The sequence below is a fragment of the Rattus rattus genome, chromosome 3, assembly GCF_011064425.1.
Source record: "Rattus rattus isolate New Zealand chromosome 3, Rrattus_CSIRO_v1, whole genome shotgun sequence".
Classification (NCBI taxonomy): Eukaryota; Metazoa; Chordata; class Mammalia; order Rodentia; family Muridae; genus Rattus; species Rattus rattus.
In genome coordinates, this window is record NC_046156.1 from 125,333,473 (window position 1) to 125,348,570 (window position 15,098).

Sequence of the window (15,098 nt, forward strand, 5' to 3'; positions counted from 1 at the left end):
CCTCTTGCCTTCCCTACCCCTTCTCCCATTCCTCTCTCTCCTCTTCTCCCTCTCTCATTCCCCTCATCTCCTTCTTTTCTCCTAGAAGTCCATCAAGGAAAAGCTGGGAAAGAGTCGAGTTGATGGCGAGAGGCCATGATGGAGGACCTCCCAGGTGTGCCCTGTTGCCAGCAAGTCTTTCAAATGGGTCTATATCCTTGGGGGAGCAAAAGGGAAAGAGAGAGATTCGAGGCTGGCTGACTTCTGTAGTAGAAACAATTTAAACTTGTCTCTGACTAGCTTGCAAATAAATGAGACTCAGACTATGGTTATTTTATTTGGCTTTGATGATTATTGGGGAGTCGCCCCTAATCCACTCTTCTAATTGTCAGCCCGGGTACCTCACCACCCGTGTACCTCAGATACTTGCTGCTTCTCCTGGCCATGTGCTCATGGTCCATCTCCCCTCCTCTCCCCTTCTCCTGCTGGTCTCCTCACTCCTCTCTCTTCTCCACCTCCAACCAGGTAACTCAAAACCCACCTACCTCTAATCCTCCAGTAATTGGTTATAACCAATAGCTTTCAATTAAGGAACAAGGTTTGCACAACAGAAGTTGGCAAATGTGAGAATTCACTCGTAGGCCCCTAGAACTTCGGGTACAGAACTTAGCATTACAATACACAGCAACACACCCAAACCTCAACAGACTTCTCTTTGGAAAGAGCAGAAGGTATATTTTAAATATACCTTCACTATTCTATTATATTACTTCTCTTCCCCACCATTATTCATTCATTTTAAAAGATATATATATATATATATATATATATATATATATACTGTCACTATCTTTTTTTTTTTTTTTTTCAGAGCTGAGGACCAAACCCAGGGCCTTGCACTTGCTAGGCAAGTGCTCTACCACTGAGCTAAATCCCCACCCCACCCCCATTATAAAAATGATTTATGTCACACGTCCCTGTCCTTTCTCAACTTCCTATTCCTGGTAACTAACATTACTAGGCGGATATTAAAGTGGTGTGGCAGAGGGAGGCATCAAGAGTTATGACAGACCGACAGACGACTGGAAACCACAGACCTCTGGTTATATGTCTCAGGGTAATCTAGAGCCCTTGGCATCTGGAGGAGGAGGTGCCATGCAAATGATCTAAAAGGACCTTTCCTTCCTCTCTAGCTCACTTCCATTTTGGGGAGAACTTTTCTCTTATTTAATACGGTTTCTACCAATACCCATGTGAGTCCCTGATACAAATTTTTGTTCTTGGACACAAAATTCTGGAAGTTTCAATGAGTGCCCCTTTGGGCTCAGTTCCTCATCTACAGCAGGCTTGACTTCAGCTGAAAGGCCAAGAAAAGTGACAATAGATGAACTAATGATGACAAAGGAAAGCCTTGGCCCCAAACTACTGAACTAGTCACAGTGAAGCAGGGAGAAGGGCTGTCCTTGAGTCTCCCTGAGACTCGCTTTCTCAGGTTTGCGTTACTCAGGGCTTAGAGTTCTGCGCTCAGGGTCAGACAAAACTTCCTTTGAGTCAGTGGTTAGAGTTCTCGACTCCCCAAGTCAAAGAATGAAATTCAGAGATTAAGGCGAGTGAGTTTAAAAAGCACTTTTTATTACAGAGAAAAGCCTAAAGAAGAAAGATATCAGACGTCAAGCAGGGCTCTGGTAGCAAGAACAGCTCCAGAGGGGACACAAGAAAGGTTTGTTAGATGAACTCTGGAGGGGACACATTAAGATGTTTATCTAAGGGCCCTTTCTTCCTTTTTTGAATTTAAGACTCATGGCAGAGACCAGACCCCCCCCAAAAAAAATTCCTATTCGGATTGGCTAATCCTCTGAGCATAATACACGCTGAGCCCCTGACCTAGCCAGGGAGATGACTGAATATTCTTCACTCTATCTGTTCAGTTAGGGGCGGGCCACAACCTGAAGCCCTCTCTGCCCACCTCTGCCTTGCTTTGATAGCTATTGCTGTTAGTTCTGACCAATTGCTAGTCTGATGCTGCAGGTGTTGCTGGTGCTAGACCTTGATGGGTTCTGCTAGCTGCTTTAATATTAGACTGTCCTCTTTCTCCTCTTACTTACATGACCGGATTGCAGTTCATCATGGGCCTTTTCCCACTACGGTCTGTGGATAGTTAACACTTACCACAGTTACCAAGATGTGGCTGTAAATTTCACTGGTTCCCTCACCTCAACTCCTTGTCCTCTTTTCGTTGGAAGCGGAGGGAGCCAGCCAGCCTGCCAGCACTTGCTTAGAGCCCTGTCCCTTCCTGTTATCTGTTCATTTGGCTATCTCCTCTCTAGCTGTAAGCCTTGTATTTACTCCTCAGTCTTCCCAACCTCACCCTTGTAACCCTAATCTGTTTTTTGCCGTAAGAGCAGGACAGAATTTGCTTTCACATTTCCAGATTTTTGGTTTCTACGATTCCCAGACAGCTACACCTACTAATGAAGGGATTTTAAGGTATCTAGTCCCAGTGAGAGGACCAAACACTGGTCCCACTTTACAATTTGGGATTCTTAAAACACTGGCATGCTCTCACAGCGCTCTTGCTCAGAGCTCCAGATAGCGGCGAAGAAGGTGTGGCCTTGTTGGAGCAGTTGTAGCCTTGTTTGAGGAAGGGCGTCACGGAGTGGGCTTTGATATTTCAACAGCCAATGTGAAGCCCAATATTTCTCTCTTTGCCTGAAGATCAGGATGTAGCTCTCAGCTATCTCTTCGTCACCATGCCTGCCATCATACTTCCTGCCATAATGATATTAGACTAAGCCCCTGAAACTGTAAGCCAGCCCTGATTAAACGCTCTAAGAGTTGCCTCCGTCATGTGATCCCTTTACCGCGACACAATGGTGATTGAGACACTTTCCTTGGATATTTTCCACCTTACTTTAGTTTTATTTTATTTTAGGACAGTTTTGCCTGCGCGTATACATGTATCACATTTACGTTAGGTGTTCCAGGAGGTCACCTGGAGTTACAGATCACAGTGAGCCCCTGTGTGGGCGCTAGGAAACTTGCGTCCCTTGCAAGTACCTCCTGAATACTAGGACTGCTTATGCAGTTCTAGGGTTTAACCCAAGGCTTGATGTAGGCCAGGCAAGCACTTTACCAATGAGACTACATCCGAAGCATTAATGTTACATTATACATTTTATCGATGATTCTGAAAACCCTTAAACAGTCTTTAAAAGTGTGGTTCGGAAAAAGCCTACTCATTTGCAGCGGTGCTATGCAGACCGACCTCGCTTAGTTCCACTCACATCCAACCTTTACCTTTAGGCTAAGACCCAGGGAATTCGAGGGCAAAGTGAATTTTATTTCGTAATTGAAGAATAGTGGTAAAAAAAAAAAAAAGTACCCAAAGCTTGGTTTTGATTGATTCTAGCCACATGGCTGTGTCTAGTGTCTCAACTGTTATACATAAAAATCACAGACACAAAAGACTCTTTTCTCAAAAACAGATTCCTGGAGAGGACAAAAAAACAGAGAGACAATGTATTTGGTTTTTCTAAAAAAGACTATCTATTGTCTAATTAATTCTGTTTCTCAGGCCTTGGCCATGCTAGCAAGTAATTACTTTCATGGCTGGTAAGAGGACTACTAAATACTTACCATTAATTGCAGTTTCAGACTTGCTTAAGACACACACACACACACACACACACACACACACACACACACACACACACACACACACACTCAGTTATCTTGGTTTCTAAGTTTGTTTCTTCTGGTTAGATCCAGAGCCAGGTGCGAGGTGACCAGGTGCTCAGTCTCAGGACTGTCCTGGCTTTGCGCCTCAGTTTTCCAGCCAGGCTTCTGAATATTCTGGCGGTTAGAACATCTATTCCCCGAGACTCGCAGATGCTGCTCTCCCCCCACTGGCTCTGCACAGAACATCATTATCTTTGCTGAGCTTCTGTCTCTATGGCAATAACAGATGGGAAGTGCTGTGGAATTATTCATGTTCACACAGGCAGTCAAGAAACAGGCGAGTAGGAGGTGGGAGAGGGGCATGACCTAGGAGCACGGAGATGGGGGCCGACAGGAGCTGGGGCGGGGGCGGTGATGAGAGGTGACATTTGTTAGACCTATTGTGGGGTAAAAAAGGACGAAAATTCTTCAAGCACAAAAGTACTCCCAATTGGACAGCTGCAAATGTGGACCCAAACATGAGTAACCCCGAAGCGGTAAAATAAACTGGGCGAGAAAAAAAAAAGAAAATAAAAAGGAGGGGTGGGGTGGGGCAAGGGGGAGCACCGCCGTCGCCGAAGCTTGAGTTCCCTAAGTCTGCGCAGTGCTACTCGCTGCGCTATTTCAGTTCCTGATCCTGCGGTGGGGTGGAGAAAAGGGGATTTCTTGGTGTTTCGAAATATGACGGGCTAGCTTCACAGAGTTGAATATTCGAGCTATACTGGGTACGTTGGCTAGGAAGTCCCCTCATCCACCCCCGCCGGCGGTTCGAGGTGGCAGCCGAAAGTGGTTATCTTCCCCCACCTCTTACCGTCTCTGGAAAAAAAAAAAAAAAAAAAAAAAAAGAAAAAAAAGGAAAAAAAAAAAAAAAAAAAAAAAAAAAAAGGAAAAGAAAAGCCCGAAAACCCCAACCAAAGTGCTTAGTGAATTAGAACCGGTCACTTTATGGAGGACGAGAGCAGCTGGGGCAGCAAGGTCTGCCCCGGCGGTGCTGAAACCTCCGCCTCCCGGGCGATGGCGGCCAGGGAGGCGACCGGGTGAGGCCACCCCAGCGCGGCCAGGCGGGGCTGATCGCCGGCAGCTGGCAGGGCGGCCGCGGCGGGAGGCCCCACGGGGGCGAGAGGCCCCGCGACGTCTGCGCGCCGGCGGGGGGGAAGGAGAACTGGGGGAGGGAGCGCGGGGAGTACAGGGCAGGTGGCAGCGCTGAACGGGGAGGGTGGCAGCGCGGGGGCGTCTGCGCGGCGGGCTCAGCCCGGGGGTCGCGGCGGGGAGCCACCCGCAGGCCACCTCCGGGGCGGGGCCAGGCGGCCAGCTGCGGCCGCGGGGGTGGGGGGCTGTTGGCCGAGCCTGACCTCGGGCGCGGCCAGCTGCCGGGGTCGCGCACAGTGCAGCCCGCCGCGCCCTACCCCCTCTCCGCCTTCTCACCCCCGCCTTGCCGCGCGGCGGGCCAGCGGCCAGGCGCCCCAGGTCTGGCCCGTCACCACACGGCGGCGGCGTGGCGGCGGCCCCCAGACAGCCGGCTGGGCGACTCGAGGAAGGAAGGAGGGGGCGGCGGGGGGGGGTGGGGCCGAGGGAACATCCTGTCTGCGCCGGGCACCGCAGACAGTGCTGTGCGCCAGCCGCCCAGACGGCGCGCCAGGCCAGCCAGCAGCGCAGGGGCACGCGCAGGAGGGGCAGGGGAGCGGAGACCGGCGCACGCGCGTGCGCGGCGGAGGTACCAGGCGCGCGCCCCGGCCGGGGCCGGAGAGGCGCGCGCAGCCTGAAGCGCGCAGACCGCGAGGAGCCACAATAGGCCAGACGGCGCGCGCGCCCGAGGGACTGGCTGGCGCGGGGCCGCGCGGCGCCGCTGGCTTCGTTCCCTCCCCTCCCCCGCCCGCCGCCCTCGCTGTCCCCCGGGCGGCCGGAGACGGCGGCGGCGTCTGCGGGAAGCCGTGTCTCCGCAGTGACGTGGGCGGGCCGCGGGCCGGGTGACGTCAGAGGCTGTGTGTAGCGATGTGTGTGGGGTTCGGAGCGGCGCCGGCACAGCGAAGGCGGCGGGCGAGCGACGGCGACGGCGACGGCGGGCACAGGTGCGGCCGCAGGTCGCGAGGGGACGTGAGGGGCGTGCGGCCTCTGGGGGCGCTGAGGCGGCGGCGGGGGTGTTATGGGGAGGCCACAGAGCCCGTGGGGCTGTCCGGGCGCCGAGGGCCTGAGTGGGGCGTCCGGGATGCGTGGGGTCCCGGGCGGGGTCGAGGGCACAGGGCGCGCGGCGGGGGTCCCACGGGTGTACAGGCCTCGCAGATTCTAGGACGGGTCGGCTGGGAGGGGATGGCGGTGCACTTGACCCGAGCCGCCGGGACCCGGGAGACCTGGACACCGGTCATCGCCGCCATCCCCCGGCCGTCTGCGCTCGGCGGGGATGCCTCCGGCTGGCCCCATCTCTGAGCGTCCAGCGACGCGGGCTTCCGGGCTTGGCGCCCAACCTGCCTGCGCCCCTCTGGGTGTTACGGCTCAGGGTGGGTCAGTGGTGGGGAGGCGCAGCCCTGGGGCGCAGAGGTAACCCCAGAGAACTTCCCGCGGACCGAGTGCGTGGGGGATTTCCACCGGCGGCCCCCGCAGTGGGGCGATGTGGGGAGGGCACTTAGGGTGATCCCGGTCACAGAGGTGGGGGTTGGGAGGACTCCTACTTCCTCTGCCCCCTCTCACCTCACCAGACGTCGGGAGTCCTCTGCTTCCCGGTCCTTCGGGTTGATGATGAGTGGGTGTCTCTGCGTGTGCGCAGGGCTGTGGGGGCGCCCCTGGTCTAGGTCATGCCTCCTGCCCTTTTCCTTGGCTCGCCTTGGCGGAGGTGTCCCTGTAGTGGCGAAAGTCACAGTACGGTGGCTAGGTGGCTTTCGTCCGTAATTCTCTGGGTTTGTGTTAACATAAATTGCTGGGAGTTTAGAAGCAAAGGTTTTTATTTATCGGCTTTTATTGGGTTTTCTCCAGGGAGGGAAGTGGATGAATACTCTTTTTCGCCACTCTGCCTCCATTTGCATTCTTTGTGAGGTCTGTCTGCCTTGTGCTTTTTGTCCCGGATTAGTCTTGCTAAAGGATGGAGATTTCCAGGCATGGAGTCTTACAGCTTTTGGCTTCCATTAAGCAAATTCGCTAACCTTTTAAAGGGAAAGTTTTTCTTCTTCTTCAATTTAAAAAGATAGTATATATTGACTAGATGAATTAATCTGCTTGAGACTTAGTTACATATGGTAGGTATATTAACATGGATCTTTTGCGGGGTGGGGGGAGAGCAGAAACTACAGGGTTCTTTTTTCTGAAGAGAAAGGATTACTTTTTAAAATTTAAATGGCATGCATAGTTGAGAAAGCCTCTGCTACTGCGTTTTGGTTATCCGTATTCTAAATTTGTGTACTCTTCCTTGTTTGGAGAGATATTATTTAATGCTCCTGTTACCCACGGTCTGGACTGCTTCCTATTTAGATGAAGTTTCTTTTAGATAACTGGTGTTAGGTTGGAAGAAACCACCCAAGTGTTACCTTTGGCAAAGTGAACTGAGTTTAAGATTAAGAAACTGGTTTTAAACAGACCCTTTGGCCTCTGGAGCTAATTCAAATGTAACTCTCCCCACCCCTTTCTCTTCCAGATCAATTAAAAGAAGAATGAACTGTAATCCCTGAAGATAAACTGGGCAGCTTTTTTACTTAGTGTATGTATATTGCTAATTATAAAAGTTCAGGTGGAGCCAGGCTCCTGCAGTGTGGCGATTTAGACAAGTCTTCAGTTTGTCAGCACAGAGCCGCAGACCACCATTTTCAGTGAGGATACCTGCCTCTTCTTTTTTGGTGTTCTTGGCAAAAACTAAAACCATTGCATCATTGTAACTCGTGTTTGGGTGTAGTTTCAGGATACAGTCATGGCATAAACTTTCCACATGCTTTGCTTAAAGAACAAAACCAACCAAACTCAACCACTACACCAAACTTTGGACTTCTTGAACTGAGGAATTAGCTTTATTTTAACACAAATAGCTGAAGTGCTCAAGAAAACAAGACTTTTCTCAGGGGTGTGCTGACGATTATACCCTTTGTTATTAGAAGCGAATTGAGAAGTTTTGTAGTATTTTCAGTTACATCCTGAGAAACAGCTGAACTGAAACAGAGTTGTACAATCTATTGAGCAAGAAAATTCATCTTTGGAAACTAAACATTTCTAAGTGAGTCACAAGTATTTGTATACGTTGCCTTTTTCTCTTCAAATTAGGAACTGAGAACAACATGCCAATTGAAGACTTAATTATTTAAAAACACCGGTGTGGCCATGGAAAACCTGCAGTCTAATTTCTCCTTAGTTCAGGGTTCAAATAAAAAGCTGAGCGGGATGGAGGATGATGGCAGTCCTCCCGTGAAAAAAATGATGACAGACATTCATGCCAATGGGAAAACGCTGACCAAGGTGAAGAAGGAGCATTTGGACGACTACGGAGATGCGTCAGTGGAACCAGATGGCGAGCACGCCAAGCGCAACTGTCCTTCTCTACCTGAAACTTTAAATTTAAACCCCAGTCTGAAACACACACTGGCACAATTCCATTTAAGTAGTCAGAGCTCTTTGGGTGGACCAGCAGCTTTTTCTGCTCGATATTCCCAAGAAAGCATGTCACCGACTGTGTTCCTGCCTCTTCCGTCTCCTCAGGTTCTTCCTGGTCCTCTTCTTATTCCTTCTGATAGCTCCACAGAGCTCACTCAGACTGTTTTGGAAGGGGAGTCTATTTCTTGTTTTCAAGTCGGAGGAGAAAAGAGACTCTGTTTGCCCCAAGTCTTAAATTCTGTTCTCCGAGAATTTTCACTCCAGCAAATAAACACAGTATGCGATGAGCTCTACATCTATTGTTCTAGGTGTACTTCAGACCAGCTTCATATCTTAAAGGTCTTAGGGATACTTCCATTCAATGCCCCCTCCTGTGGGCTGATCACGTTGACTGATGCACAGAGACTCTGTAATGCTTTACTGAGGCCACGAACTTTTCCTCAAAATGGTAGCATACTTCCTGCTAAAAGCTCTTGGGCCCAGCTGAAGGAGACTGGCAGTGCCTTTGAAGTGGAACATGAGTGCTTGGGCAAATGTCAGGGTCTCTTTGCACCTCAGTTTTATGTTCAGCCCGATGCTCCCTGTATCCAGTGTCTGGAGTGCTGTGGAATGTTTGCTCCTCAGACATTCGTCATGCATTCACACAGATCTCCTGACAAGAGAACTTGCCATTGGGGCTTTGAGTCAGCCAAGTGGCACTGTTACCTTCATGTGAACCAAAAATACCTAGGGACACCCGAAGAAAAGAAACTGAAGATAATTTTAGAGGAAATGAAGGAGAAGTTTAGCATGAGAAATGGAAAGAGAATCCAATCAAAGGCAAGTTCCTTTTTTTTTTTGACTAGTAATTTCAAATAGTAATGGTATCCTAATTCTGTGTCTACAGCTTTGAATTATGAAGCTAATGCTTCAGCCTGTCCATGTAACAACAAAAACCCGTCAGCCTCCTGTTTGTCTGTCTTAGCCACAGTGGTTTCCGTATTGGTTTTCCCCTGAGAGAAGTAGGGTCATTCCCGTTTTACAGGTAAGAGAATGAGCCTCCAGTCGAAAATGCCTTCTAAAATTGCAGGCATTGTGAATTCTTTTGGCCCATATCCTTCACACATCCTGCTGCTTGACTAAATCTGTTGCCTTCGACTCAAGAGAGTTCGCACTTTGGTGTTGCGTTATCTCCACTTGAAAACTGGTCCGGTGTTAGGCTCAAAATTGCCTTTCGAAGCTGTACAAATAGTTTCTGATGTTTTTGTGCTGGGATTGAGGATTGATCCGTATTCAAAGCAAATTGAGACATTTATCTGAGTAATTTGGTATCAGTAACCAAGATTTTGTTTTTAATACAAAGAAAGGAATGCTTTTGAAAAACTGTGATACAGAGGCCGAGTCAAGGTCATTTCAGTTTAATGAAGTACTGCTGTGACCAGCTACCTGCAGAGAGATGGTAAATCATTACTCCTTCCACAGGTTTCTGGAAGGTTAAGATACTGTCTTCATTCTAGTGGTTATTTAAACCTTGATGTGATTATTTTATATACTTTTCTACTTGATTTAAAGTTAATAGGTAATGTACCTAGAACTGTTTAAAATGCATTGAACATTACTCTAGAGCTGTTTTTCATGCAAGTTTTATGTTATTAATTTTTATAACAAGACTGGCCACATTTTAAGAACTTAGTTTTCCATTATTAGTTTTTCTTCCCTTTGAACTACCACTTTCTGTTTAATGGAAGAAACTTTATTAAGTAACTCAGGGTTGTTCACAGCAGTTTTAGGTAGGCTTAAATTCTAATTTAGTATTGGGTGTTGTGCGCTTAAGCTTTTGAAGGAATGTCAGTGTCTTCTGAGGCTGTAGTTTTCCGCTGCAGTGCAACATAGAGAGAGCTAGACTTTTCCTTAGGTTAGCTTGCTCCTTTCCCAGAAGTTTATCACTGACATTCCTCGCCGGTGGCTACTAAGATAAGTTCTTCATGTGCAGTGCGAACTGGTTTTAAGTCAGGATTGACCTGATGCCGTTATTCAAAGTGGAAACTTGCCTGTAGCTAGAGCTCTCTGTGCAGTGCTCCTGCTCAGACATCTGTATTCCTCTGTCTGTTTCAGCTAATTAGAGCCACTGTCCTTCCACGTGTGACAGTGGCTGTATTACTTGCTCTGGTCTTCATTTCTCTTGACAACATTCTTAGAATTACCTGTTCTGCACTTGGGTGAAACCCATCTGAGAAATATGGCCCAGTCTGGTTTGAAAAGGAGAATTCACAGAGAGGGAATTGAAACTGCTTTTTTTTTCTTGGGATGCAGTAATACAGATACATTTTTTATTTGATTCTGGGAAGGTATGAGACACACCCCCCCTTCTATTGTTTTTCTCAGTTTGCTGGAGGTTTCGTGCTGTGTTGTTTCCAATTTTATGTGAAATGAAGGAAGTTAGGGGAATTCAAGAAAGTTTTCTTTAGAAGAAAATTGGGGTTTATTTAACACATACTTAAGCAGCTTTAAAAGTGCTGTTACTGTACATTTTAAAGTTTCCTCTGAACATGGAGAGGTAGTTTTCAAGGATCCGTGAGAGAAGTGACCTAGACTATTTCCTTCTGTCAGGTGTGTCTGGCAACTGGTAGGGTGAGGTGAAGGTTGGTCTTCTGGCTTTAGGCTAGAGATCTTCCCTGAAGCATGCATTTGAAGAATAATATTAGTGCTTAGTTTAACATAATGGCTCTTAAATTCTTTACTGACTGCACAAAACTGAAGTACTTACAAGGGAAAGCAGTCTTGGGTTGGAGAAGATATTTCTCAGGGCATTCAGAGAGTCAGAATTTTAGTTGTTGGTTGCCAGACAGACCAAACTGATGAGGAAATTCATTTTTTAAAAAATCAAATCAAACTATTGTTTAACCCAAAAACTCTGTTGAATATTTTAACCTACTAAATGAGATTAAATTTAGTGTGATCAGTGTAATTTGATATGGTTTGTGTAGTTATACTCATTTTGAATTCAAATAAAAAGAAATCTGAAAATATAGGCATTTATTGGAAATGTAGCAACTTTTTACTTACTGTTTTTAAAAATAATACATCCATATTTTGTGTGCATTGCTGTTTTGCCTGCTTGAGGGTCTGTGAGGGTATTGGCCTTTGGGACTAGAATTACAGACAGTTGTGAGTTGCCATGTGGGTGTTGGGAATTGAACTTGGGTCCTCTTGAAGGACAGCCAGTACTCTTATCAGCTGAGCCATCTCACCAGACCCTGTGGCAACTTATTTTAAAGAACAGCAATTGTATCAGTAATGACCAACAAGCTATTTGCATAGCTGATATATTTAATTTGCATAGTTAGCTATGCTTTAGATCCTGGGAATAAATGGGGTCAGGTTAAGTGTTGTTAGTGGAGAGCTCAGCTTTTTCTTGGTAGAAACTACAATGTTTTGGACCCCTTCTTCAGTCATCAGAAATAATTCGTGATGGGTCTGGGAATGTAGTCAGTTGGCAGAGAGCTCGCCCAGCCCATACACAGCCCTGGGTGGATCCCTAGCACGTTGTAAACCTTGGGCGGTGGTGTGCACCTGCAGTCCTGGATTTGAGAAATGGAAGTAGGATGGTCATCCTTGACTACATAGGGGGATTGAGGGCTACATGGGATCTTACCTCAAAAGGAAAAAGTACATACAATTTTAGATATGCTTGGGTTGCACAGTACAATGGGTATTTCCAGAGCCTTTAATTTTTTTTTTTTTAATTTTCTTAGTGTGAATTTTATTTGGAAAATGGTTGTTGTGTTTTAGAATGCTCAGTTTGCAAAAATACTGTTTTCTTAATTCTTTCTCACTTTATCATAGGTATTCAGCCAGATAAGAATCAGAGCATCTGAATCTCGGCCTAAGACCGAGGCTAAGCAGATACACACATCAGATAAGCCTGAGGGGGTGCTTAAGCTTATGTTCAGGCACATTGGAAAAGGTCACTTATGCTTAGCTGATAACAGAACTGTAGGCGATTCTTCCTGTAGCCCAGGACTGACTACTTCTAACTCACTAAGGTGAGAATGGTGTGTGCCGGGACAGAGAGGTGGCTCAGCACTGGTTGCTTCTGCCAAGGAGTCAGCTCTGGTTCCCAGCACCCACATGGCAGCTCATAGTCATCTGAAACTCCAGTGCTAGGGGATCTAAAGCCCTCTTCTGGCCTCTGAGGGCAACAGGCATGTAAATATGCTCACACAAACACTCATACACATAAAGATCCTTAAAGAATGGGTGGTGTATGCCCTTAACATATAGTAGAATTAAGATTTCCCTTTTTTAAAAAATTTTATTTATTTTATGTATATGAGTGCACTGTCCCTGTCTTCAGACACACAGAAGAGGGCATCAGATCCCATTACAGATGGTTGTGAGCCACCCTGTGGTTGCTGGGAATTGAACTCAGGACCTCTGGAAGAACAGTCAGTGCTCTTAACCACGGAGCCATCTCTCCAGCCCAGAATTAAGATTTCTAACATTCAGATTTGTCTGCTCTTAGTACAGTATTGTAGTTTTACTTTATACAGTTATGGGAATATTGTTTTTTTTTTTTTTTAGGTAATCTATGATGCAGATGTCCTTAAGATAAACAGCTTAGATACTTTCTCCTTGGTGGTAGAAAACTTAACCTGTTATCCCTTCATGCTCCCCCTCCCCCAAAGAAATTAACCATTTCACCCCCTCTAGTTTTGCAGTTTTGTTTCTGTGGTGATCACTGGAACGATGGTACACATATTTCTCATCCCTGGCAAGGTGCTATATTTATAGGAAACAGGCTTCTTGTCATAATCCTAAGGAAGTAAGCAGAGACTTTTTAATGTATGGTATTCATTCATTCTTTTTTGAGTTCTGAGGTCAAATTCAAGACCTTGCCCATGTTTGTCATGTTTTCTCTGAGGATTCTCTGTGTAGCCCTGGCTGTCCTGCAACTCATTCTGTCGACCAGGCTGGCCTCAGAGATCCACCTGCCTCTGTCCCAGGGGCTAGGATTAAAGGTGTGCTGCATAGGCCAGCAGGTTTTCTGTTTTCTGTTTTTAAAGAATGGCTTGATAATGGTCATCCATAATTATTATATATATAACAGTGTAACTCGTCAAATGAGAGGATAGATGTGAAAGCATTTGGAAATTGGAAGTCTATTATGTAGAGATGTCAGATGGTATTGAATGGTTACTGAAATATTAATATGTACATGGGAATTCCTCCTCGAGGTTTGTAATAAGAAACAGAAGCATTTTAAAATTACTAGACTGCAACAACCCAAACAGGTATGTCGATTGGTTCCTTTGAGGTGGTGCCCACTCGCACTCTGGTTGACATCTCCTTGAGGTTTCAGATAATAGAGCCTAGTGTAGACTTGTTTGGATTGGGTCAAAGTTCATTTGGAACACCGTTTTCTTTGACAGTGGATCTTAATAGGGAGTTTATGATGATTGAGCCTTTAGAGTTTATTTTTTGTAATACTGGAAGTTCCCTGATTTTAATTTTTTTTTTTTTTTTCGGAGCTGGGGACCGAACCCAGGGCCTTGCGCTTGCTAGGCAAGCGCTCTACCACTGAGCTAAATCCCCAACCCCGAAGTTCCCTGATTTTACTGTAAAGTTTTATAGTACTTTAGGAATAGTATGTCTTAATTAATATAGGACATTAATTTTCTTAATCTAAAATAGAATCATTAGCTTTTTATTTTTTTTAAAGACAGTAAAAAGTTAGATATTGATTCTTTTTAATTTGAGTTACTTTTCAAACTACAGTTTTTCATCTGTGTACTTTTTGTCTCATGTGGGGCTCCATGAGAGAAGTAAACCCTACAGAAAATGCTTGGGAAGCTGCTTTGCCAGTTTCCCCAAGAACAGTACATTGCAGCCCATCACACAAGTCAGTGTCTTAGCATTTTTAACACTTTTTATAACCAGGTTGAAAAGGGCCAGAAGGAGCATGAGATCATTTTAGTAGGTTATTTTTTTTTTTGTTGTTATTTTTTTTTTTCTTTTTTCTTTTTTTCGGAGCTGGGGACCGAACCCAGGGCCTTGCGCTTGCTAGGCAAGCGCTCTACCACTGAGCTAAATCCCCAACCCCATTTTAGTAGGTTATTAACATTTAAATATAGCCAAAACAAAATAGAATAAAGTAGAAAATTGGAGATACTATGTACAGTAAGGCCAATATTCTTTTTGTATTCACAGTGAACATTATTTGAACGTTCAAATCACATCATATTTTTAAAATGCCTATTTTTCCAAATAAGACAGAAAAATCAAGCCTTATATTTATTTTTTTAATTGTAAAAGAACGAGGGACACATGGAGTACTAATAATAAGAGGTAGATGGGATGCAGTGATATTAATAACTGTTGCAAATACAAATGATCTGAACACCCCCAGTTAATGGCCAGATTACCAGATTGGCTAAAAATGGCAGTTATGTGCTGCCTTAAAGAAAACTATCCAGATAGAGCGTCAGTAGAGTTAAAAGTTGAAGCATGGAAAAAGAAATGAAATCTTACAAAAAAACTCTTATATGAATTTGGAGAGCTGCCTCAGTGGTTAAGAACATTGACTGCTCTCGCTAAGGACCCAGGTTTGGTCCCTGCAGATGTGTTTTACAGCTAGTTCCATAGGAGCCAGCCCCTTTTGCCCTTCTGGTATGCATCTGTATAGATTTGGCTTTAGCCTTAGCTTTATACATGATACGTTATACACGTTGAACAGTTGACAGGTATCAGTGAAAATATGCTGGTGGCATTGAGAGTGCTACTTTGTCTAAATCTACGAGGCTTCTACTGGCAGGGTTATCTGAAGGAGTCTGAATTGGGGGATTACCTCAATCAGA

General features: G+C 45.9%; 1 protein-coding gene across 2 annotated transcripts in view; it reads left to right on the plus strand.

Annotated features, from left to right (window-relative positions):
- The first annotated feature begins 5,387 nt into the window (after window positions 1-5,387).
- Skil (SKI like proto-oncogene) overlaps window positions 5,388-15,098 on the plus strand; it is a 28,347-nt gene continuing 18,636 nt past the window's right edge. Inside the window, exons 1-3 of one of the 2 annotated variants that reach the window (XM_032898568.1) lie at window positions 5,388-5,765; window positions 7,319-7,381; window positions 7,936-9,081. In XM_032898568.1, the coding sequence (XP_032754459.1) occupies window positions 7,993-9,081 (1,089 nt within the window). In that variant the 5' untranslated portion in view covers window positions 5,388-5,765; window positions 7,319-7,381; window positions 7,936-7,992. Of the gene's footprint in view, window positions 5,766-7,318; window positions 9,082-15,098 lie in introns of both variants that reach the window. The other variant, XM_032898569.1, reaches the window with a different exon arrangement.